Here is a 25,482-nt window from a genome sequence, read left to right on the forward strand (position 1 = left end):
CTTTTTGTCATATTTTAAAAAATTTATTGCCAAGACCAATGTCACAAGGCTTATTTTCTATGTTTCTTCTAGGAGTTTTACAGTTTCAGGTCTTTTGTTTAATCCTTTAATCCATTTTGAGTTGATTTTGATTTTATTCCTTTGCATGTGGATGACCAGCTTCCCAGCACCATTTATTAAAGAGGTCATCATTTCTCCATTGTGTATTCTTAGCATCCTTGTGGAAAATTAGTTGGCTATAGATGCATGGGTTAACTTCTGGTATCTCTATTCTGTTCCATTGGTTTGTGTGTCTGTTTTTGTTTTTATATTTTGAATAATATAACTTTGTAGTATAATTTGAAATCAGATAGTGTGATACATCCAATTTTGTTCCCTTTTTCTCAAAATTGCTTTGGCTATTCAGTGTTTTTTGTGGTTTCATATGAATTTTAGAATTTTTTTTCTATTCCTGTGAAAAATTCCATTTGAATTTTGATAGACATTGTATTAAATCTGTAGATCACTTTGGGTAGTATGGACAATTTAACAATATTGTTTCATTCAATCCATGAATGGGTTATCTTTCCATTCACTTGATCCTTCAATTTCTTTTATCAATGTTTTATAGTTTCAGTGTACAGATCTTTCACCTCCTTAGTTAGATTTATTCATAAGTATTTTATTCTTTTTGATGATATTTTAAATGGGAATATTTTCTTGATTTCCTTTTTGGTTAGTTTGTTGTTGTTGTTGTTGTAGAGAAATGCTACTGATTTTTGCATGTTGCTTTTGTATTCTGCAACTTTGCTGAATTCTCTTATTAGTTCTAACAATCGTTTGTGGAGTCTTTAGGGTTTTCTACATATAAGAATATGTCATCTGCAAATAAAGACAATTTTACTTTGTCCTTTATGTCTTAGCCTGTTTTGTGTTGCTATAACAAAATACCACAGACTGGGTAATTTGTAAAGAGAAGAAATTATTTCTTATAGTTTTGGAGACTGGGAAGTCTGACATCAAAGTGCCGACATCTTGCAAGGCCTTCTTTCTGTGTCATCCCATTGTGGAGGACAGAAGAGCAAGACAGCACAAGAGAACAAAAGGAAAAAAGTCAAATTCAGTTTTTAAAAAACAGGAACCCACTCCCATGATAACTAACCCACTCCTGCAATAACAGCATTAGTCTATTTATGAGGGCAGGGCTGCTATGACCTAATCACCCCTTAGAGGTCCCACCTCTTTTTTTTTTCTTTTTGTCTTTTTTCATGTCCAGCAACGGATCGCAACCCTCAGTGTCGCGCCCGTACCGGACCGGGACCGGCAACGGGATCGCAACCCTCGGTATCGCGCCCGCACCTCGCTCAGTCAGTGAGCAGGAACCGGTCTGTATGTGGGATCCGAACCCTTGGCGGGAGCGCCTCCGTGCTCCCAAGCGGCGCACTGTAGCAGTGCGTCACCGGGCTGGCCCGAGGTCCCACCTCTTAACACTGTTGCATTAAGGATTAAGTCTCCAACATGTATGCTTTGGGGGACATATTCAAACCATAGCACTTTCTGATTTGAGTAACTTTTTTTTTCTTCATATCTAATTGCTCTGGCTAGTATTTCCACTACTATGCTGAATAGAAACTTTGTTTCCTCTTTCTTTCTCTTTTGTATAACTTCTATAGGTATTTTCCTTGTGGTTACTGTGGGAGTCACATAAAATATCTTATAGTAAGATAATGGCAATTTCTCTTACATACAAAAACTCTACTCTTTTATCTCTCCTTACCCCATACTATATGCTACTGAGGTCACAAATTATATGTTTATATTGTGTATTCATTAACATAATGTAGTTATATTTTTGATATGTTTTTACTTTTATATTTGAATTAAAAGCTATTTGCCCACTACCATTATAGTAATGCGCTATTCTGCTATTGTCTATATGTTTACCTTTACCTATGAATATTATATTTTCTTATCCTCTTGTGTTGCTGTTCAGAATCCTTTTGTTTCAACTTGAAGAACTTTCTTCAGCATTTTCAGTAAATTAGATCTAGTGGTGGGAAACTTCCTCAGCTTTTGTTTGAGAATGTTTTTATCTTCCCTTTATTTTTGAAGGACAGGTTTGAAAGAGCATTCTTGGTCAACAGTTTTTTTGTTTTGTTTTGAAATATTCTTTCTTTGCCTTTGACTTTTGGCAATTTGTTTACAATGTCTCAGTGTGGGTCTCTTTGGATTTATCTTATTTGGTGTTCTCTGAGCTTCCTGGATCTGCATGTCTATTTTCTTCACCAGGTTTGGGAGTTTTTCAGTCATCATTTCTTTGAATACATTTTCTGATCCTTTATTTTTCTCTTCTCCTTTTAATACTCCCATAATTCACATATTGGTCCACTTGATGTTATCCTATAATTCCCTTAAACTATCTTTACTTTTTTTTTCCTTTTTGCTCCTCTGATTGGAGGGTTTTCAATGTACTCTCTTTGAGTTTACTGATCTTTTCTTGTGCTTGATCAAGTCTACTGTGGAATCCCTTTATGGAACTTTTCAGTTTAGTTATTGTTTTCTTTGGCTCAGTGATTTCTGTTTGGTACTATTTTATATTTTATGTCTCTTCATTGAGATTGTCACTTTATTCATGCATTTGTTTCCTAACTTTGGTAAGCATCTTTATGATCAACATTTTAAATTCTCTGTTGTGTAAATCTCTATTTCATTAAGTTTGCTTTCTGGATATTGATTTGTTTGTTTACTTATTTATTTATTTTAATTTGGAACATATTTCCCTGTTTCTTCATTTGCTTTGACTCTCTTTGTTGGTTTCTGCACATTTGACAAAACAGCCACCTCTCCTAATCTTCTCAGACTTGTCTCTTATAAAAGATGATCCTCATCAATCAGCCTGGCCAGAGATTCTCAAGGCTTCCCAAACCATTGTGCTTCCAACCCATTGTCTGTTTTTTAGCAGTCCCTAGAAGACTAGAGTACACTAAGTCCATGAATGCCCTAAGCAAGATAAGAGCCAGTCCCTTGATAAGCAGCTAGAAAAGTTGGTGTGCTAGATGTGTGGTCCATTTTCTTCTCTCTTTAGGAAGAACCTGGGAGCTGTAGTTTATCACCCACTCTGTCTACAATGAGTCAGGGAAGGGAGTTGTGGAAAATGCCTGTATTCTCATTCAAACTGAATGCTCTTTCAAGCCATTGCTTTACTCTCTGTTGCCCTCAGGGGTCTGGCAATTGCTGGGACCTTCAGCTCTCAGATATAAGCAAGTTAGAGGCCAGTCCCTGGGGTAGCAACTAGATAAGTTGTGAGTTGGATGGGTAGTTCAATTCCTTTTAGGAAGAAGCTAAAGGTATGGTTTTATTGCTGTGGTTGGAGAGAGAATCCATAGTAAGTATCCAAGCACTCACACAACCAGGGACTAGTAATTACTTGCCCTGTCAGCTCCAAGAAATAGGGAAGGAAGAAGCCAGATCCTTGGGTAGAAGCTGGGAAAGTTGAAGTATTAGATGTATCATGTAACCCCTTCCAGGGAGAAGCTGGGTTTTATTGATAAACCAAGTTGGCAGAAGGAGTCATGGGAAGAGCCTGCAGGGCCATTCAAAACCACCACTTTGTTCTCTGTAGACCCCAAGTCACTAGTGAATACTTGGCTCAGTCAGCTCCCAAAATAGGTGAGTTAGTATTCAAACCCTCAGGCAGTGGCTGAAAAAGTCAGGGCACTTGTTGTGTAGCCCAACTCCTTCCAGGGAGAAGCTGGAGACTTGATTTCATCACTGGAGTGAGCTGGAGGATAGGAGAGAAGGAGCCATGGGAAGTATTCACACACCCATTAAAACTCCCAGGGTACTAGTGACTGCCTGCCTTGTTAACTTCCAGATGCAGGCTAGTTAGAAGTCAGGGCCTAGGGCAGCAACTGGAAAAGTCAAGGCTTTTCATGCTCAGTCTAACCCCTCCTAGGGAATAGCTGGGAGCTGTGCTTAATACTGCCCACTGGGTGCTAAGCCATGAGAAAGAGGCACAGAAAGTGCTTGAGCACCCATTCAAAGCTACCTCTTTGTTCTCTGCATTCCCAGGGGAGTAGTGAATACTGGGCCCCTTCAGTTTCCAGAGATGGAAAAGTTAGGAATTAGTCCCTCTGGTAGCAGCTGTAAAATTTGGAGCACTAGATGTGTGGTCCAAACCCTTCATTTCTCAGGGGGAAGCTGAGAGATGGGGGTCCCCCCACCAAGACTATATAGCACTATGCTGAGGTGGGGTTTGTGGAGAGAGTATGTTTCAGCTTTTCCTACCCTTTTGAAGTGGGAATTTTCTGCCACCCAGTGTACAAGTTTCTCTCAACTAGCTTCTGGATTTTTTCTCAGAGGGCATAAATCCATGTGCAGCTATTTATTTGGTGGGGGGGGGGGGGGAAGAGAGGGCCCTCAGCCTCTCATTCTGCTGTCTTGCTGATGTTCTTCTGCATGTTTGGTAATTTTGACTGATATAAGACATTGTGAATATTACTTTGTTAGGTGTTGGATATATCTGAATCCCTATAAATCTGTTAAGATTTGTTCTGAGATATAGTAAATTGACTTGGAAACAGTTTCATCCTGCTAGATCTTGCTTTTAAGATTTTTTATCTAGGACTGGAACAATGCTCAGTCTAGGGCTAATTGATTTTTACTAATGAGGCGAGACCCTTATGTGTGTTCTATACAATGCCCAATGAATCTTAAGGTTTTCTAGTCTGGCAAGTGTGAACAGGCACTATTCCTATTCCTATGTAAATGCCTAGAACTGTTATTGTAATCCTTTCAGAAAATTGTTATCTGTAGTTCTTTCTTTAGCCTCAGGTAGTTTTACTTTTTTGGCTTTTTTGTTTGTTTGTTTTTTGCATATATGAACTGATCAGTACTGAGCTGAATTCTCAAAGGCAACCCTCTGCAGGTCTTCTGAGTTTTCTCTTTGTGCAGGTTTCCTCTCTCTGCTATTTTGTCCTCTGAATTCTAACTTACTGGTCTCCTGGGACTCTCAACTCTATCTCTACAATTTAAGAAGTTTCCCGAATTTCACCTGAGTTCCCTCCTTGCACCATGGCCTGGAAACTCTCTCCACATAGTGAGCTCATTTTGCTTGTGTCCCCCATCTTCCATATCACTGTCCTTCATTGTCTGACCTCTAGTGTTCTATATACTGTTGTTTCATTAGACAGCCTATCCACTGGGGTCTATTTTTTTGGTTGTTTCAGGTGAAAGGGTAAATCTGACTCCTGTTACTCCCTCTTGGTCAGAAGCACAAATGTTGTGTCACTTGACTCTGCTTTGTATGTTAACTATGTGATCATCAAAGCAAATGGCTGTAGAGAGAAATAAGAGAGATGATATGACATTCACAATAAAAAATAGCTTCAAGGGGCTGGCCCGGTGGCGCACTGCTACAGTGCACCGCTTGGGAGCGCGGTGGTGCTCCCGCCGAGGGGTCGGATCCCACATACAGACCGGTTTCCGCTCACTGGCTGAGCGATGTGTGGGAGCAACACCGAGGGTTGCGATCCCGTTGCCGGTTCCGGTCCGGTACGGGCACGACAGTGAGGGTTGCGATCCGTTGCCGGACACGGAAAAAAAAAAAAATAGCTTCAAAAAATTGCAAATAAAGTGAGAAAATAAGTGCAACTCAACTTGTTTTTTTACTGGGCAAATATTTATGAAAATACCAAAAATGCTTTTCTTTCCTAAGCTACTATAATAGATTAAGTGAATAGAAGATGCTGGAAGTAAAAAATGAAATAACAGGATAAAAAGAGTAAGTTAAAAGGTCACAAGAGAGAAGGAGTCATGATAGGCTGGGAAGTAAATAAATGCATCAATGAAATTTGGGGTTGAAATGGGGAAGTTTGAGGCAGGAATTATGTTTAAAATGTTTTTGTTGTCTTATGAGAACATAAATGCAGGTGTTCCCACGAGATCACCATTCTTCAGGGAGATGAGCTGAGTTTACACGAGAGGAGTTGGGCTTGGAGGGAGGAAAAAGTCCTCAATTATAAGTAGATATTAATGAATGGGGCATTTTTTGGCTCTACTCCAAATTGTTAAACCCAATAACTTAAGGGAATATTTAGCAGCTTCATCTATGTATTAATGTTTTAAATTCTTGATAGGGTATTTTCTTGAGAATAATGTGGTTGCATTCCTGAGAAAGTTGACAGTCTCTACCTCTTCAATAACATTCAATCACACTTTCAACAGAAATTGAAATGTGGAACTGCATTTTGTAATGTTTGTGTGTGTGTGTATGTATCAAAATGTAATAGTAAAATGGATTTCAGAATCTGTAAATATAGATGAATACTGACACATGAAAAACTTTAATTGGTTTTAACAGTTCCAATCAAAATTTTGTTACAAGAGAGAGAAGAAGCACTTTGCTCAACATTTGTAATCATTTGTTTGTCCCCAAACATTTCTTAAGAAGCTGCTAACTGCCAGTCTTTATTCACTGCCCTCAAAAATCTTGAATAAGCAATTATGGGATAATTTCTTTTTCACACTAGCAAATAGATTTTCAAAAAACAATATTCCTTTTTCATTCAATTTCAAATGAAGCCCAGCTGGTCGGGAGGGGTGCTTATACTTTTGTACTTAGTGACTTGAATAATTCTATAATTTTATATCTTCATGTTACAAATTCTATGGGAGCTTCTTCTAAAATATCAAGGTCATTCCTATAAATTTTTTTATATTACCATTGTCATTTGTATGTAATATTGAAGAAAACCCACTTTGGTACCTTCTGTCCTTAGTATTCTGAACTTTCAATTTTCTTTGTAAAGTGGGCCCTTGATAGCAAAACCTCCACCAGGGCTGCCAAGTTGTGTTATAACCATGACTATTTTGACTCTTCTCACATCCTGAAAATTTTACGAGATTTTCTTGTGTTATGAAATTCAAAGCAAACCCTTTGATTGTGCCTGTCGGCTGAGCCAGATTTGACATTTGCTTCTGTTCTGGAAAAAATGCTTTAGCTGCCAAACTAATATCTCTGCACAGTAAGAAGCAAATATCGTGGAAATGAAATAAATACTTCCCCAAATGATTATTCTTTAAAATGTGAACATAGAAAAATGGAAACTCATCTTTCTTAAGGTAATCAGAAAAGGTCAACTATCAAGCTGCTACTCCGTACTTGGAAGAAATCATCCATTCTGAACATAGATGATAAATCTATGTGTATGTGTGAAGAGACCTGCAAAGCCATGTTCACTTCCTCTGTGTACTGTCCCTTTCCCAACTCTAGGAAGTAGTCCTTGAGCTGTTGTACACATACATATAATCACACGAGAGAACGGTGTTGGAAAAACAGAGTAACCCTTTGTCATTTTTTAAACCTCTTTCATATTATGAGTTTTTATGCCCTTGGCTCCCTAAATTCTCTTTCTTGGTGAATGCAAAATTTTCTCCTATGACTCTCAGCTGGTAGCCCCTGGGAACACATTTTCAGTTTTCTTGCTCATTTCAGTCTCCTCTGAGCTTTGGTCTTTTTTATTTTTTTTAAATTTATTTTTTAATTGAAACATATTGATTGTACATATTTATGGGGTACAAAGTTATATTTTAATACATGTATACAATGAGTAATGATCAAATCAAGATAGAAAATTCATCATTGCACAAATTTATTTCTTTGTAATGAGAATATCTGAGCTCCTCTCTTTTAGCCATTTTGTAATGAGAACATTTGAGCACCTCTCTTCTAGCAATTTGAGAACATACAATAAATTCTGTTAGTTATAGATGCCTAGCACTACTGTACACCACTAGAACTTATTTTACCTATCTAGCTGTAATTTTGTGTCAATTAACCAACTTCTCACTACCCCTCCCAGCTTCTGGTCACCACACTTCTATTCTCTGCTTCTAAAACTTCTTTTTCTTTCATCTTTTTTTTTTTTTTTTTTTTTTTTTTTTTTTTTTTTTTTTTTTTTTTTTTTTTTTTTTTTTTTTTTTTTTTTTTTTTTTTTTTTTTTTTTTTTTTTTTTTTTTTTTTTTTTTAGCTCCTACATATGTAGTATTTATCTTTCTGTGTCTGACTTATTTCACTTAACATAATATCTTCCAGGCTCACTGATGTTGCCTCAAATGACAGGATTTCATTCTTTTTTATGGCCAAGTAATATTCCATAGTGTATAAATACCACATTTTCTTTATCCATTCATCTGCTGATGGACACCTAGGTTGATTCCATATCTTGACTATTGTGAATAGTGCTGCAATAAACATGGGGGTGTATCTATCTCTTCATTCTGCTAATTTCGTTTCCTTTGGATAAATACCCAGCAGTGGGATTGCTGGATCATGTGGTAGTTCTATTTTAGTTTTTTGAGGAAATTTCATACGGTTTTCTATAATGGCTATAGTAATTTTCATTCCCATCAGTAATGTGTAAGAGTTTACCTTTCTTTACATCCTTGCCAACATTTGTTATTTTTCATCTTTTTGATAATAGCCATTCTAACTGGGGTGAGGTGGTATCTCATTATGGTTTTGATTTGCATTTTCCTAGTGATTAGAGATATTGAGCATTTTTTCACATACCTGTCAGTCATTTATTTGTATGTCTTCTTTTAGAAATGTCTATTCAGGTCATTTGCCCATTTTTAAATTGGATTATTTGTTATTTTGCTGTTGAGATTTTTAAGTTCTTTGTATATTCTGGATGTTAATCCCTTGTTGGATGAATAGTTTGTACATATTTTCTCCCATTCTGCTAGTTGCCTCTTCACTCTGTTGATTGTTTCTTTTGCTGTGCAAAAGCTTTTTAGTTTGATTTAATCCCATTTGTCTATTTTTGCTTTTCTTGCCTGTCCTTTAGATGTCTTCTCTATAAAATTTTTACCCAGGTCAATGTCTTCGAGTGTTTCCCTTGTGTTTTCTTCTAGTACTTTTATAGTTTCAGGTCTAACAATTTAAGTCTTTAATTCATTTTGAATTCATTTTGGTATGTGGTGAGAGATAGGGGTCTAGTTTCTTTCTTCTAAATATGAGTACCCAGTGTTCCCAGCATTGGTTATTGAAGAGGATGTCCTTTTCCCAGTGTATGTTCTTGGCAACTTTGTCAAAGATCAACTGGCTGTAAATAAGTGGATTTATTTCTGGGTTCTCTGTTCTGTTGCATTGGTCCATGCAACTGTTTTTATACCAGTACCATGTTGTTTTGATTACCACAGCTTTGTAGTATATTTTGAAGTTGGATAGTGTAATGTCTCCAGCTTTGTGGTTTTTGATCAGGATTGTTTTGGCTATTTGAGGTCTTTTGTTGTTCCATGTGAATTTTAAGATTCTTTTTTTATTTCTATGAAGAACGTCATTGGTATTTTGTTAGGGATTGTATTGAATATGTAGATTGCTTGGATAGTATGATAATTTTGACAAAATTAATTATTCCAATCCATGAATGTGAAATATCTTTCCATTATTTGGTGTCCTCTTTTAGTTTCTTTCTTCAGTGTTTTGTAGTTTTCATTGTAGAGATCTTTCACCTCCTTGGTTATGTTTGTTCCAAGGTATTTTTTTTTAGTAGCTATTATAAATGAGCCTGCTTTCTTGATTTCTTTTTCCACTAAGTCATTGTTTGTATATAGAAACATTACTGATTTTTGTATGTTGATTTTATATTCTGTGAATTTACTGAATACATTCATTAGTTCTAACAGTTTTGTGGTGGAGTTTTTAGGGTTTTTTATTTACAAGATCATGTTGCCTGGAAACGGGGCAATTTAACTTTTTCCTTTTCCACTTGGAGGCCTTTTATTTCTTTCTCCTGCCTAATTGTTCCCACCAGCATTTCTAATACTATGTTGAATATAAGTGGTGAGAGTATAATGTTTGCTGTGGGCTTTCCATATATGGCCTTTATTGTACTTGGTTTGAATGTTTGTTTTCTCCCAAACTTACATTGAAATTTAATTGCCATTGTAATAGTATTAAGAGGTAGGAAGAGGTGATTAGGCAGAGCCCTTCTTAAAGAATTAATGCAGTTATCACAGGAGTAAGTGTGTTAATTTGGGAGTGAGTTTCTTATAAAAGGACAAGTTTGGCTCCCTTTTGTCTCTCTCTCACTCTCTCTTTGACTTTTCACCATGGGATGATGCAGCCAGAAGGCCCTCATCAGATGTGGCCTCTCAGTCTTGGACTTCCCAGCCTCCAGCACTATAAGCCAATAAATTTCTATTCATTATAAATTACCCAGTGGTATTCTGTTATAGGAACATAAATTTGACTAGGACATTAATTCTGTTCAGATTTTTTTTGTGTGTGTGGGCTAACCAGCAGAACGATCTGTGTGAGATCGTTTATACACAAGAAGACTGTGTATAATTCTGCCATTGGATGGGATGTTTTGTACTTGTTTGTTGGGTCCATTTGGTCTAGAGTGCAGAGTGAATGCCTTGCTCAAACATTGTTTGTGGTTGCTAGTAAATAGTATTGATCAAAATAGCTTTTTGTATTGACCAAAATAGTTTTTTGCCAATCCCTCAGGACACTGTATCCCACCCACATAAAAATACTGTACAAAGAAGAATATGGCATCATTATTACCCTCATTCTCTGAGTGGCTCATCTCTGAGAAACTCATCTGAAAAAATTTTATAAGTTGTACTAGGAAAATCTCTGTCAGCATCTTTAATGTATTCTGAGGGTGAAATGCCCACATGTGAAGAAACAGGAATAGAAGTTAGAGAACTGTGTCTGGACCCAATGCAGACATTATTTTATTTTTTGGCCTTGACCTATTTTGGCATCTGGCACAATAACTTCATCTCTCTGAGAATATCTGTCTTAGTCTGTGCTGCTATAACAAAGTACCACAGATTGGGTAACTTATAAACAATAGAAATTTATTTCTCACAGTTCTGGAGGTTGGGAATTCCAAGAACAAGGAACTGGCACTTGGTGTCTGGTGAGGGCCTTCTTGCTACATCTTCACATGGCAGAAAGCAAAAGGGTAGAAAGGGTCTGGGATAGTTCCCTGCAGCCCTTTTATAAGGCACTAATCCATTTATGAGGGCAGAATCCTTATGAACTAATCATTTCTCAAAAAACTTCAGCTCTTAATATCCCCACAGTGTGGATTAAGTTTCAATGTGAATTTTGAAGGAGACACATTCATAGCAACATCAGTTCCTGGTTTTATCTTCTTGCCTTCCAGGATTCTTTCCTGCTCTAGAAATTGTCCACTACTGCAACAGCCCCTTTTGCTTTCCTGGCTTCTGAGTGCCACACATTGGCTTCTGACTCAAGTTCCTAATTCTGCCACCTTATCTACCCACACTCCTCTCCTGCACCAGATCTAACCAATATACCATCAGTGTTGTAATTCCCAGTCATTGAACCCTCTGAGACTACTATTCAAAGATCATTTTTGAGAACATTTTGTGATTCACAATTTGTGAAATTTGAAGAATTTCTTAGATGCCTAAGGTACATTTTAATGCTGACTTTTCTGTCTTTTGGTACAGGCTCTTGCACTGTGGCATTTAAAAAAAATACCCTCCTAATGTCTATCTTGCAGCTTTGTCTTCCAGTGGTGATGGGTCATAAAAAGTATTATTTACTCTGATATGAGCCTATATTTGAGGATTAGCTGATGGCATCTATGAAATTCTCACGGTAGCCATTTTACTTAAAACTTTAGCTGCCTGAAGCCAGTTCTCTGGTGCTGTTGTGTTCCTTTTAAGTCCTATAGAGATGGTACAGCAATTTTTATGCAATTTTCTTCACTTTTCTTAAATCGATTTTGCTGTATATAATTTGCTGTTGTCTGAATTCCGAGTATCAGAACTTGAGTTGTATAGTACCTGATTCAAGAAGAGTTTGCTGATGCTCATGCTAGTGGTAGGAGACATGCTCAGGTGTTCCGAGAGCTTTCATGATCTCTAAGAAGCTTTCAGGTGATGGGGTCCCTCCCCTTGAACCCATCCTTCCATCGTTAGATTGGCTACTAGTTGGGGCCAATGGAGATCAATATTCATGACAAAAGTCTTTCTCTGCTCCACTCCTCAATCTTGTCACTGCATATTAAGAAAAATTAAGCATGAGAAAACTGGATACCTCCATGCAAAAGAATGAAGTTGAAATCCTACTTCACACTATATACAAAAATTAACTAAAAGTAGATCAAAGACCTAAATGTGAGACCTAAAGGCATAAAAGCAGTAGGAGAAAACATAGGTTTAAAACTTTGTGACCTTCAATTAGGCAATGATTTTTTTAGATATGACAGCAGAAGCACAAGCAACCAATGAAAAATTGATGAATTGGACTTCATTAAAATTGAAAAATTTGCATTTCAAAAGGCACCATCAAGAAAGTGAAAAGATAACTCACAGAATGGGAAAAAATATTTGCTAGTCATATATCGGATAAAGGTCTAGAATCCAGAATATATAAAACTTTTTTTTACAACTCAACAATAAAAACACAATTCAATTTTAAAATGACCAAAGTATTTGAATAGGCATTTCCCCAAAGAAGATATACAAATGTCTAATAATCACATGAATAAAGATGCTCAACATCATTAGCCATCAAAGAAATGTTAATCAAAATCACAATGAGATACCATTTCATACTCACTAGGATGCTATAATAAAAAAGACATAAAAAGGGTTAAGAAGGACGTAGAGAAATTAGAGCCCCTGCACGTTGCTAGTGGGAATGTAAAATCATGTAGCCTCTTCGGAAAACTATTTGGCAGTTCCTCAAAACATTAAACATGGAATTACCATATGACCCAGCAATTCCACCCTAGGTACATACCCAAGAGAACTGAAGACATATGTCCACGCAAAAACTTGTACACAAATATTCATAGCAGCATCATTCACAGTAGCCAAAAGTGGAAACCACCCAAATGTCTACCAACTGATGAATGGATTAAAAGTAATGGGGATTCTTGCAATGAAATACTATTCATCAGTAAAAAGGAATGATATACTGATACATATACACATCATGTATACATCATATACATCATGAATACATTATGTTACATGATAAACCTTGAAAACATTAAAGTAAGTGAAAGAATTGAGACAAAAGGGCCACATACTGTGTTATTCCATTTATATGAAAGTAGATGGTAAGTGTATTAGTGGTTGCCGAGGGCTGGTACAGGATTTCTTTTGCGGTAATCAAAAGGTTGTATACTTATATAGTGGTGATGGTTGCACAACTTTGTGAATATACTAAGAACCACTTAATTGTACACTTTAAGGAGGAAATCTCTTAATATATGAATTGTGTTTTAATAAAAGAAACTAAGGCAACCTTGATCTTAACTCTCTGGCCAAAGAGCTCTGCTTCCCCTCACCTTCCATAACCATCTCCCCACCCACCCAGGTCCTGGACATGTCAGAATTATTTTCTCATTTAAATTCTTTACCTTTATTCTTAAAGGCAACTATTGAGTAGTTTCTTTGAAATCCAGTGGGTTTCCTTTAGCACTTCACGTGTAGGCACAAAACAATGCCTCTCTTCTGTATTTCAGGATACAGATGCAATGGCTTCAGAAGCTGAAGTTCTGTTGTTCATGGCTTTGTAAGGAATGGAGGTCTTTTAAAAAACTGGGGACAGCGCCAGACCTAATTCTATGCTTTGCGTGCATTATTCTCCATAGTATAGAAAACAATGTTTAAAGTATTAATAACATTCTAAAATATCATTAAGTTTTTTCTTGAAATTTCCTTCATCTTTACACATAGTCTATTTTTATTAGCATTCCAATGGTGATGTACATGTTTCTCATGCTATTAATGATAGGACAGAATCCTTTCACTTGGCAGTAAGTCTGCAGAACCTTAACTTTCTTCAGCTTTGGTAGCTGTCAAAGACCACACTTACATCACAGTTTGGGCTTCATCTTCTTTGGATAATGAAACTTTGTAAGTATCTAACAAAGCCAAGATAACCTCATTGTGGGTGAATAGACAAAATCTCAATTGAACCATAAATAAAAAGGGGAATGAGGACAGTGATTCATGCAAGGGAGTAATTTTCTTCTCGTGATTTATAATGTCCAACCAGAGACAAATAGAAAGAAGCAGGGTATACTGATCTATGCTCGTGGTAAACTGGAAATCTTTGCACCCTGAGCAGTGGCAAATAAACTTCTCAAACTTCAAGTAGCTTCATTTTTTTCAGGACCTGATTTCTCTTTTCAGAAGGAACCCTTCAACTTTGGTGCAATATACCTATGCTCAGCCAGCTTGCTCAGCTGTGTTGACAGTATAAGGTGAACAGGAAGCTCCCAGAACTTTCAGGGGGGAGTCCAACCCTAGCTCTGGGGAGATGTCTCCCCTACCCCCAGTCACTTAAGGGCAATGCCAAGTCAGCTTGTGAGGGATCCGTGGTTCCATTGCCCAGCGTATCTGGGATTCCCTGCCTGACTTTTAAATTTTAGACCTAGCATAGATTCCTGAGCTGGTTTCTCAATATTGTGTACACTGCAGTCCGCTTTATCTGACACTCATCTTCTCACCTTCTCCCTCATCTTTTCACCTGACCTGACTCATAGAACTTCATAAGCTTGGTTCAGAGGCATCTTCCCCATTCAGTGGCACTAAGGCCTCCTATTCTGGGATCTGGCTGCAGGGTGGGGAGGCCTAAACAAATCTGGCTGGGCAATGAAGCCTCTATCTCTCCACCCTGTCTGATGTTTCTAAGCCAGTGGTACTCAGCCTTTAATGTGCATCAGAATCACCAGAGTAGAGGAGGAGGCATGGACAGGTTTACTAAAATGGGGATTGCTGGGCCCCATCCCTGGAATTTCTGGTTCAGCAGGTTTGGGGTGGGGACTTGTGAATTTGCATTTTAACCTGTTTCCAGGTAGTGTTGCTGCTGGTGGTCAGGGACGAGACTTTGGGATCTCTAGATCTCTAGGATCTCTCCCATTTTGGTTTTCTCTGTATTTGTAAAATACGGTTACAATTAATCGAAATATATGAGGCTTTATTGTACTTCTTAGGTGAAATTAAATTGTTTGTTTTCTCAACGTTATTTAAGACACTATAGTTCAGTAATTATTTATTTATTTATTTATTTTTTGGTGGTTGCCAATATGGGGATCCAAACCCTTGATCTTGGTGTTATAACACCGTGCTCAAACCAACTGAGCTAGGTTCAGTAATTTTAAAATGTATCAAAACCTCTATTTTGGAATAAATTGCCAAGGTTAAAATACACAATGCCATGTCAGCCAGGACATAAATAATTTAAGTCTCAACCTAGATTTTTATATCATTTTTTCTGCCTTTTTCTCATTTTCTTCCCTCCCTCTCTTCCTTCCTTCCTCAAATATTTATTTAGTACCTTCTCAGCACCTGATGCTGAACTGAGCCCTGGGGTACAGAGATACATTAGTAAGAGATTAATAAGTAAGTTTTTAGTCAAGTCAGGGGAGATAAACATAAAAAGAAGTGGATACAATGGCACCTACCGGACAGACACACACACACATCTGTGTATCCAGTGAACAGGGCATGAGCTCTGCAGGAGGGGTGATGGGATGGCAGGAAAGGTGTCCCAGAGTCAGCAGTGATGAGCCAGCATGAAATTTGTAGCCTAATTAGAAGGAATGGGAATTATAGTAGCATTAATGCTATAGTTATTTTGTTTCATTTTTCTCCTCTTCTAAATGGTTTAACTTGTAGTGAGGACACACCCTTGGAGAACACGTTTTTTGTCATGAAAGAGTGCCACTTTCTGGCCAGCCTTTCTGCAGCAGCTAGGGCTGGGAGCAATGGTGTGGTAGTTACCTCAGAAACAAAATCCTTTCATCATGTCCTAATAATCCAAGCCAGGCCACTTCTCTAGATTCTTTCTCATGCTTATCAAATTAACACATACGCTTGGACATCTATATTAGGTCATAAGAAGTGTGCCTCAGTGAATGGGTGGTCATAAGTCATTAGAGAAAAAGCAGAATAAGGTCAGTGTAGCAGTTTTTAAGTACATGGACTTATTGTTGAATAGAGCCAAGGTCCTGCTCTGTCACTTACTACCTTGGTGATTTGGAACAAATTTCTTAACACTGAGCCTCAGTTTTCTCATCTGTAAAATTGGAACATGATATAAAATTTTAATGAGTATAAAATAAGGTAATGCATGAGAAGTTTTTGGCATATTGTAAGTACGTGGTTACTAAAAAAACAGCAAATTAGCCACAAAGAATAAAAGCATTTGATAGAAATGCAGCTTATTCTGTCTGGAGATTGATTTATCAATCTGGAGAAAGATAAAGTAACCTACCAGTCCCCTCTGTAAGTGTTAGAAGGAGTTGCTTTAAAATTATAAATCAATGGAGAGAGATTCATCCTCATGCCAGGAGAACCACAAGTCTATCAATATGACTTTACTGTACTGGGGAAATCACATAATGATAAGTCGGCTTTATTTATTTTTGGTGGCTCAGGCTGAGTTGGGACTCTGAGCTCACAAACAACGTCAGTGAGAGACTAGTTGAAACTTTTCAATAATCATTGTGAAAAGAAAATATTTTGTTTTAGTGGGATAAACTCATTTATTCAAGTTAAATTTTGAAAACGGAGAAGTTTCACAGTAATAATACTTTTAGTTAAAGGAAAAGCAAATGGACTCTCACAAGCCACCAAAACCTACACATGTGCCATACAAAGAAATTAGGAGTGTGATCCTTACGTTTTATTGGCAGAGATGATCTTCAACTCTAGTATCTTAAAGAATCTTTAGTTTAGATCACTCACAAATCTGCTTTCTCTGAATTTTTTACAAATATAAACATTATTATCATCACTCAAAAAGATAAAAGTAGAGCTGCTTGAGCCAAGAGATGCTTACTAGGTGGCACTAAATTAAGTGCTTTACAAGTGTTAGCTTCATCTGATCCTCACAACTCAATGATAAGGATCCATTTTACAGATATGACACGTGAGGCGTAGATGGGTTTGTCACTCGTCCAAAACTTTTACCTACCATTCAGCTGGTAAGTGACAAAGCAGGGATTTGAACTGGGTTTCTGTATGAGTGCGTGACTTTAACCATCTTGCTACACTGCCTTGCCAGTTGGTTTCAGTTTGTCGCAGTGGATTATCAAATTACAGATCAACTTCCTACTGCCCAGTGGCTGTTGCTGGTAAGCCAACAAGATGGTCCTGGGTCTTATGCCATGTCATGCTCTGGTGTAAGTTGACCTGAGTCTTCCCCGGCCTCACTCAGATGCCCATAGAAGTCTAGGGTCCGGAGTGGTCTCTCCATGCCAGAGGTGGTGGGGTACATTACTGGGCCATGTTTCTTCCCCATGTCCTTGCTTATGATGTAGACTGACATCTTGGGGCCTTAGAAAGATGCCCAAGAGAATTTTAAAATAATACCTTGAATTTTTTACTTTGAAACTTCGAGCCCTTTACCTTGTTTGGTAATTTTGTTTCTGGTAGGTTTTGTATGTTTCTCCCAAGTTCTGTTTGAGGAGGCTGTATGGAAGTGCTGGGGACCCTCCTTTACACTCCTGTGGTCCAGAGTTCCAGTGAAATGGCCCATGTGGGCCCAGCCTGCGTGGAACTTGGGCTACCATCATGCTTATTTGGACTGCAAAGACAGCCAGCTTGGCTTGTTCTGTAAACCAGAGCCTGATTGTTTGCTTGTATCTACTTTGTGTACATCTTAGATATCACCTCAATTGTTTTAGTAACTCATAGAAAAGAAGAATTTTTGTCTTCTAGAATGCTTGGGAAATTGTACATGGAAATTCCTAGCTGTGGTATGCCTTCTCTCTCACTTTGTTGCTACTTACACTCATTTAAAGAAAAAGAAATGAGGCTGTGCCATCTGCTAGTAATAATTAAGTACAATAATAAGAATAGGGTATGTTCTATTGATCCTAGAGATCTAAGGAATGTGGGATTTGGGCTAATTGGTTATTATACCTTTCTGTCTTTTTCTCTCACGGAGACACACGTATACTCTATGCCTGGAAATTTTAAAGAAATATAGTAGAATGTTTCTAATACTAATACTAAACCTGTATACTAAAAATAATGTTTCAGGAACTGTTGTAAGATATATATGATATATATGTGTATAAATTATGTACATTCTCATATGTATACCTAATATATACATGGTAAATACATTATTCGTATGTGGTACATATGCATTACCCATAATGATCATATTAGAAAATACCACTATCTCCATTTTACAGATGAGGAAGCTGAGGCACAGAGAGCTTAGTAACTTGTTCAAGGTATCACCCAACACACAGCTGGCAGGTGGTGGGGCTGGAGTCTGGGTTTAACCACCAGACAATGTTGCCTCCAAGACTGGCTGTCTCGTGGGTGACTCTGGATATACTTCAGATTTTTGTGGTGACTCAGAACGCACGATTAAGAACCTCAGTAGGAGGTTAGCTTGGTGGAAAAACATTGGACCAGGACTTGGGTCAACAGCATTTTAACCCTGGTTCTCCCATTTCTGAGTTGTATAAACTTGGCATGTCTCTTACACTGAATCTTGTTTTCCTCGTCTATGAGATGGGATGGTAACATCTGCCCACATACTTCATAGAGGTGTCATGAAGACAGATGATGTCTGAAAACATGTAAAGTGCCACATAAGTATTCTCAAATGATTTCTTTCATGGCCACAGTCAGTTTTGGGATGCCAAACTAAGAGTTTATCATGCTGAGCCCAGTGCCCTCTTTACATATCTGTGCTATACCTGTGTCTTTCAAACAAATTCTCATGCTGATCTGTTTTAGCTGCTTTTCTGGAGAAATGAGAAATGTTAAACTCTCCCTCAAAGTATGATCCTCTCACTGTTATCATAGAGAACATGTTTCTCCACTGAAGAATCCAGCTCTCTTTTCTTCAGATCTGAGAAGCATTACCTTCTTTTTTGCCCTCTCACCTGAGAGACTAGAATCCCATATTGCAAATGAAAGTTCCTTTTGTAAATTTTAACCAAGCAGAATCAAACATGCTCAGAATAGAAGAGTTCTCATCTGAGCCAGACCCAGACTTTATTTTACAGACAAGAAAGCTGAGAGTCAGGATGGGGGATTTCTCTGACATCACCCAGCAAATTAAGGCCAAAGTGGGCCAAAAATCCAAGTGTCCTGACTTCCAGCCCAAGGCCAGTTCTGCTTCGTGACTCTGCCCCTTGTGCTGAGAAGCTGAGGGTGCTTGGGGTTAGTTTGTTTTAGTGCTTTGGTTCATTACTACTAGCTCTTCTACAAGGAATCCCTTCCCTCTCTAAGCTTTTGTCCTTTGTTACTTCCAGAAGACGACTGCATAAGCTGGGTGTGTCGAAGGTTACCCAAGTGGATTTCCTGCCAAGGGAAGTAGTGTCCTACTCCAAGGAGACCCAGACTCCTCTTGCCACACATCAGTCTGAAGGTGAACTATGTCTTTTGTTTACTTTCCATATTATCTCTGCAGAAACTGCCAGGGAGTAACATCGTTCTGGTTGATTTCATATCTTACCATAGGAGATCTTCACAATGACTAAACAAAAGCCAAAGGCTCCGTTGGTTCTGGCTTTGTAAGCTCTGGAGAGGAAACCCAGTTATACACCTCCAGGAGACCCGTACACTTTAAAATGGATAAGCTAGTGAGGTCACACAATCTCAAAACTGTGTGAGGAGAGCAAAAATCAACAAAAGATGGTGTTATAAAAACTTTTCTGAATTTTGTCAGTAAGAGTGTGTACCTATAAGATTCATTATTTGCAGGGTTCTACAAACTATATCCCTCCACCTCTTCCTAAAAATAAAGCATCATTGGAGTATAGCTACCTCCAAACATATTTATGCCAATGGCAACTTTCTTGCTACAGTGGTAGGGTTGAGTAGTTGTGAAAGAGACCTTACGGCTCACAAGGCCTAAAATCTTTACTATAATCTGGTCCTTTACAGAAAAGCTTTGCTGACCCCTGATTTGCTCTCACCACAATTAAAAATATTTTCCATGTAAGCTCTGTGTAGGGAATGGGAATTGAACTGCATTGAACTCCTTTGTGTATACCAGAAAATATTAAATGGAAAATTAGCATGCAGATCTCAGTGAATCATAAAAATACACTAATGAGAGAAGTTGAAGCTCATAAATCAAAATGTTTCTAGAAGTCAAAAATTATGCCAGAGCAAAATTATGCAAAAGTAGAAGAGGGAAATGTGTATACTGAAAATAGGATAAGTGAAATTTACATTGTTAGAGACTAATGTTGTTATAGCAAAGCAAATTCTCAAATTCTCTTTTTACTTTATGTTATTTTTATTGTTTGCTGTGGGGAAGATGTTACAATTCTGGTTCATTGTTGTTATGTAGTAAATACTGAACAAAAGCCATGAAAACGAAAAATGATTATCATTCCCTTCTTGGTTTACAACAAGTATATAAATCTGTGTAGTTTGGTTTGTGCAAGCTACATATATTTTTCAGTTTTGGTTCTAGATACATAATGCCAAAAGCAAAGTGAACTCTGAATGGTAAGGCTGTTGTGTGGATGGGCCTCCATTTTTCAAGCCCTATAGTGAAATGAATTTTAGAAGCAAACAAGTAGCACCCTCTGGTGGTGAAATTTTAAACCAACCAATCCAACCAACTTGAGATGTGTGTTAATGTGCAGAAAACACAAGGTCAGGAAAGACTTTGGGAGTTCACCTAGTCTGTCCTTGGGCATCCAGACAAGAACAGGAAGATTGTTAAAATACAGCCTCACCCCCCAACCAAAACATTTGTTTGAATTAATTTGCTGCCAGAGGTATTTGCAGAGCTGTAGCCGGAGGTATGTTTATTTAGCCCCAAATTTGACCCGTAACACAAAGTTACACAGCTGAAACAGGAGAAGGAGTGAATTATTTTTTTAAATGTGTATACTTCAGATATTGGAAATGGTACAGAAATATTTACAAGAGAAGATAAATTAAGGATGAAAAGGCATCAGCTCTAAACTTTTAAACTGGAACACATCAAAAGGAAAAGCCTGTACATTTCATTTTATGACTGCAAAGAGGGCTTGGGAACCCTCATTATGCTGTGGTCCAAGCAGCAGGAAAGGAGGAATTTATTTCTCGGCTATTGGCAATAGTTCTCTCTGTTTTGTTAACAAGACCCATAGAGCTTTTTTGTGGTGATGGGGATTTAGATGGTTCAAATTCCACAATACAGATTTGAACCCAAAGCTAGCTACTGTAGCTGTTGACATTAAAGCAATCCCTGATGGGTTTAGACAGGAAAACTTTTAGATTTGGGTTCAGCAAATTGTCCTCTCACCACAAAGAATGTTTGACCTTGGGCTGCCTGCAGTGACCCAGCGCCTGTCTGCCGAGGGTGCCTGGTGTTCACCTTTCACCTGCTGCGTGGAGGTTGCCGGCAGGGGGAGCTGAGCGGCAGCAGAGGGCGGGCAGCTGTGAGGGCCTACCACGTGGCAGGTTTGGGTTGGCTCCCATTTTGGGGTTTGAGCCATGGCAATGCTTTCATGACAACTGCAGCCTTTCAGAGCAGGAAACAACTTACTGAATCATGTGACACAATGAGGCTCTTGGACAGATAATATTTGAATCTGTGGTGTACATTACATCCCTTTTAGCTCATTATTGCCTATAATGTAGGCAGGCATGCTGATTATTGTTTTTTTTTTCAATAGAGACAAGCATATTTTATTAACAAATTTCTCCCCTCTCGCTGGCTATAAAATCAACCAATTTAGAATTCCAGTTACTGGTTGAGTTCCAGGCAGAATGTTGGGATGTTTCCTGGGTCCTGTGGTGGCTGCAGTGCCATGGCAGAGCTGCTGTGCTCTGTGGAGCTTGGCTTGGGGCTGATGCTTGGGAAGCTAAGTGAGGTGGCAAAGGGGCTACTGCCCAGTGGCCTGATTCTCTGACTCAATTTCCACAGCCTTCAGTGGGAGACACTGGTGTGGCCACTTTTTGCTGATTATTTTTTAAGTCACTGTTGGACTATGGACAAGTTAATGATATTGAAACTAGCAACCTCAGACCACTGATTTGTTCTATCTCTAATGAAGTTCCAGTGCATTCAGTTTCTTACATGTTCCTATTTGACTTTTTGAAATGAAAAGTACTTTGGATTTGCCCAAGCTTGAGCTTCCTTTCCCTACTGTGCACTATAATGAACATTCCCTTTATAGGGGGTATTAATTTGTGATCATAAAGATCTGTTACGAGAAACATTCCAGAGAACGATTTAAACAAGAATGAGTTAGGATTAAAGTCTCCAGGAATACCGTTCTCTTAACAAGGTTAGACCTTTCCTCCCTGCATACAAGAAGTAGGGAAAGAAGGCTGAGAATAGGGAACACTAATTTGGAGCAGAATATGTCTACTCCCCAAACAGTTAAAACACATACTTTTTATTCCCAAGTAGTAAGAAAGGGAAAAATTATGGTTCCCTGACAAACTGCATCTGCTTTTCCTATTAATATCTCTCTGGGCTGACCTCGAGGTCCTGAGGTTAGGGAGCCAGTCCTTGAATCTTTGTTAAAGTGAGTAAGTGACTGGTTCATAACAGGCACCCAAGAAATGCTGTTGAGTGACACAGAGGGTGCCAGACGTTTCTAGAAACTCCAAGTTCTGTATGGCCCCTGGGGGGATGAGAATTTCTTAACCTGCTGGAATGATGTAAGCCAAACTGGAGGATGGAGGAGGAAACTTCTACAACCTGTTGATAGTTCTGAAGAGTTCTCTGATTTTCCTCTCCTCTCCATGAGATCTTATAGATGGGAACTTTGTGGTCTCATCTTGGCCATCCCCCTCCCTTCACATCCCTTCCATACCTTGTTTCTTACATCCAAGAAAGACCAAAATACTTGGGCGTTCCAAGGTTCCGTGAGCATCATGCCTCCAGATACTTGCATGTGCTGTGTTCCCTCCTAGAACGCCACCTGTCCTGTTTGCTTTCCATCAGGGATGTGCTCTGGGCTTCAACTCCCTGCTCATAGTGTGGGCGTAGCATACTTTTCCCCCTGCTCACACTACATGGAATCATTATTCACATGTCTGCTTTGTAGACTGTGATCTCCTTGAGGGCAGGGTGCAGGTTCTTTACCTTCATTCCCAACACAGTGCCTGGCACAAAGAAGGGGCTCGATAGATCTCAATGGAGGAAATGAAGAGTGAGATGACATTAGAGGAATAAGAAAGAAGGAAGAGAAAGCACTTATTGTATTTCAGGGAGGATGGAGTATGATCCATGTGTTAAGGCTGCATTAGTTTTATGGATTTTCTTAAGGAAAAGTCTTGAGAGTGAGATTCTGTGGTGAGGGGAGGTCATGTTTCTGTTTCAGCCAGGCCTCTGTTTCAGTCCCCAAGCTGGTGCAGGCATTACCTGCTCATGAACACGACATGGTTATGAGAACTGAAGGAGAAAATCACTGAGGCAGCCTGGGTTGGTCCAGGATAGAGCAAAGCAGTTTTTCAGGTTTTGACTGTGCAGAGATGCTATTGAAAGTACTTTGAATTTGGAAGAGTTGGGCAGGAAGGTGGCTAAGGAAGACTCTTGTTTCACCTTTGCACTTTTTGAAAAATATTTTCTTGGTAGTTTTGAGGAGAACTTCTACCTTGGCTTCCATCCTCTTGAGTATCTACTCACTAAAGAAGCTGCAAATAGAGAGATGGTTGCTGTAAGGGAGTCAGAATAATCTAGTCCAGCACTGTCCAATACAAACATAATGTGCCATTATTAGTTTTAATAATATATTTTATTTAACTTAATATTTTCAAAATGTTATTTCAACATGTAACTAATATAAAAATTATCAATGACATATTGTAGGTATTTTTTTTTACAATAAGCTTTTAAAATCTGATTTGTATTTTACATTTACAGCATATCACAATTCAGACACCAAATTTTCGTTGGAAATACTTGAGCTATAATTAGATTTTATAAAATTTATGATTGAAAAAGTAGCCTTCTATATACCACTGTTGTTTCAAACACATAAAATCATTTCCAATTATTGAGTCAAATATCAGTTTTGAAATTTAAGCTTACATTAATTGCAGTTAAATAAAAGTAAAAATGCAGTCCCTTAGTTGCATTATCCACAACTCAAGAGCTCACTGGTGGCACCAGGCTAGGTGGCGCCTGTGTTGGATAGCTCGGGCCTAGAGGGGACCCATCATTTCACAAGTTCAGAAGCTGAGAGCAAGATAGCCAGCCTGAAGTTCGCTTCATCGTGGTTGGGCAGAGGAGCTTGGGTGAGAGGACCTCCCTGACGTGTAGAGAACTCCTCCAGGCGAATGATGGCATCCTGAATTCTCCTCCTTTTTGTGAGATCAGTCGTATCCACACAGGTGTTAGATGGCTGGACTGAAGCAACGTTGTACCCCCAGCAGGGCAAATAAACCTCATCACATCATCATGGAGGCAATTGGGGGAAACCCATTGGGTTCTCCCTTCATAGTGCAGAGTTTAGACACTGGGATAGTCATCCCTTTAACCCATCTTCATGCTGTCCAAGGGACCACCGAAGACCATGCACGACCTTCTTGTTGTTATCTTGACCTCTGCCACTCCCCTCACCTCCCTCCTTCTGCACGAGGTGGCGAGAGATCACAATTGAGTCCTAAACTGCTGGCAGTTGAGTTCTTAATCTTCTCACACCGTGGTAACCCCAGGAGCATAATTTTTTGATTTTAAAAAAAATTGCCAAATAAAGTCATTTTCCAGAGAATACACATGGAAGTATTTCCTTGGGACCTTACATCTGAAATCAGGCAGTTCTTACAGATATAATTTCTTAATGGAAGCCAATCCTGAAACAACTAATGATTTCTTGAAAGAAAACAGGCCGTAAACAAGCTTTTTAACTATCTCCCAATTTCCTGGACCTTACACTCTTTCTCAGAAATTATTAGTTTAAAAAACAGCCACCTATTTGGTGGCAAGCCATGGTAGCATCTGGATGCGAATTAAAAATCCCTAGTGAAGATGACACAGACTAGTCTTATTTTTAGCTTCTGTCCCTTAGATAAGAACTGACTATTCCAGAGGTTTAATGACACCTGCCTTATTTTGCTTTCTCAAAATATACTTAATATTTTATCTTGGACACTTGTTTAAAGTGTTAATTCTCTTTCAAAATAAACTATAGAACTATAGAGCCCCCAGGCCCATTGTTAACAAAAGTCAGGGATTAGAGGTTAGGGGAATCCTCTTCTGGGGTATTAGTTTTCTTGGAAAATATTTTAACCTCATATCATTTTGGCAAGTCTCTTGAAAGTAAAAAAAAAAAAAAAAAAAAAAAGATATCTGAGGAACATAGATATTTCAGGTTTTAAAAAAGAGGTAATTGTTTTCTTTATCTCCAAACCACCTTTTCTGGTGTGGTCAGGAGAGCTTTCATGGTTTATTTCTTGATTTAGGCTAGAGATTAAAATAGATATTGGCTAAGACATTATCCAGTCTTGGTATTCCAAAACACAAGCCTCATGCTAAAAGTCACATATTTGTTTTTTTTTTTTTTT

At 38.3% G+C, this 25,482-nt stretch overlaps 1 protein-coding gene across 1 annotated transcript in view; it reads left to right on the forward strand.

Moving 5' to 3' along the window:
* Window positions 1-25,482, forward strand: part of DYNC1I1 (dynein, cytoplasmic 1, intermediate chain 1) — a 312,180-nt gene that overhangs the window by 64,738 nt on the left and 221,960 nt on the right. The window contains exon 6 of the mRNA XM_008565819.1: window positions 19,272-19,387. Within this exon, the coding sequence (XP_008564041.1) occupies window positions 19,272-19,387 (116 nt within the window). The remainder of the gene's footprint in view (window positions 1-19,271; window positions 19,388-25,482) is intronic.

This window comes from Galeopterus variegatus, unplaced genomic scaffold (assembly GCF_000696425.1).
Source record: "Galeopterus variegatus unplaced genomic scaffold, G_variegatus-3.0.2 Scaffold206, whole genome shotgun sequence".
NCBI lineage: Eukaryota > Metazoa > Chordata > Mammalia > Dermoptera > Cynocephalidae > Galeopterus > Galeopterus variegatus.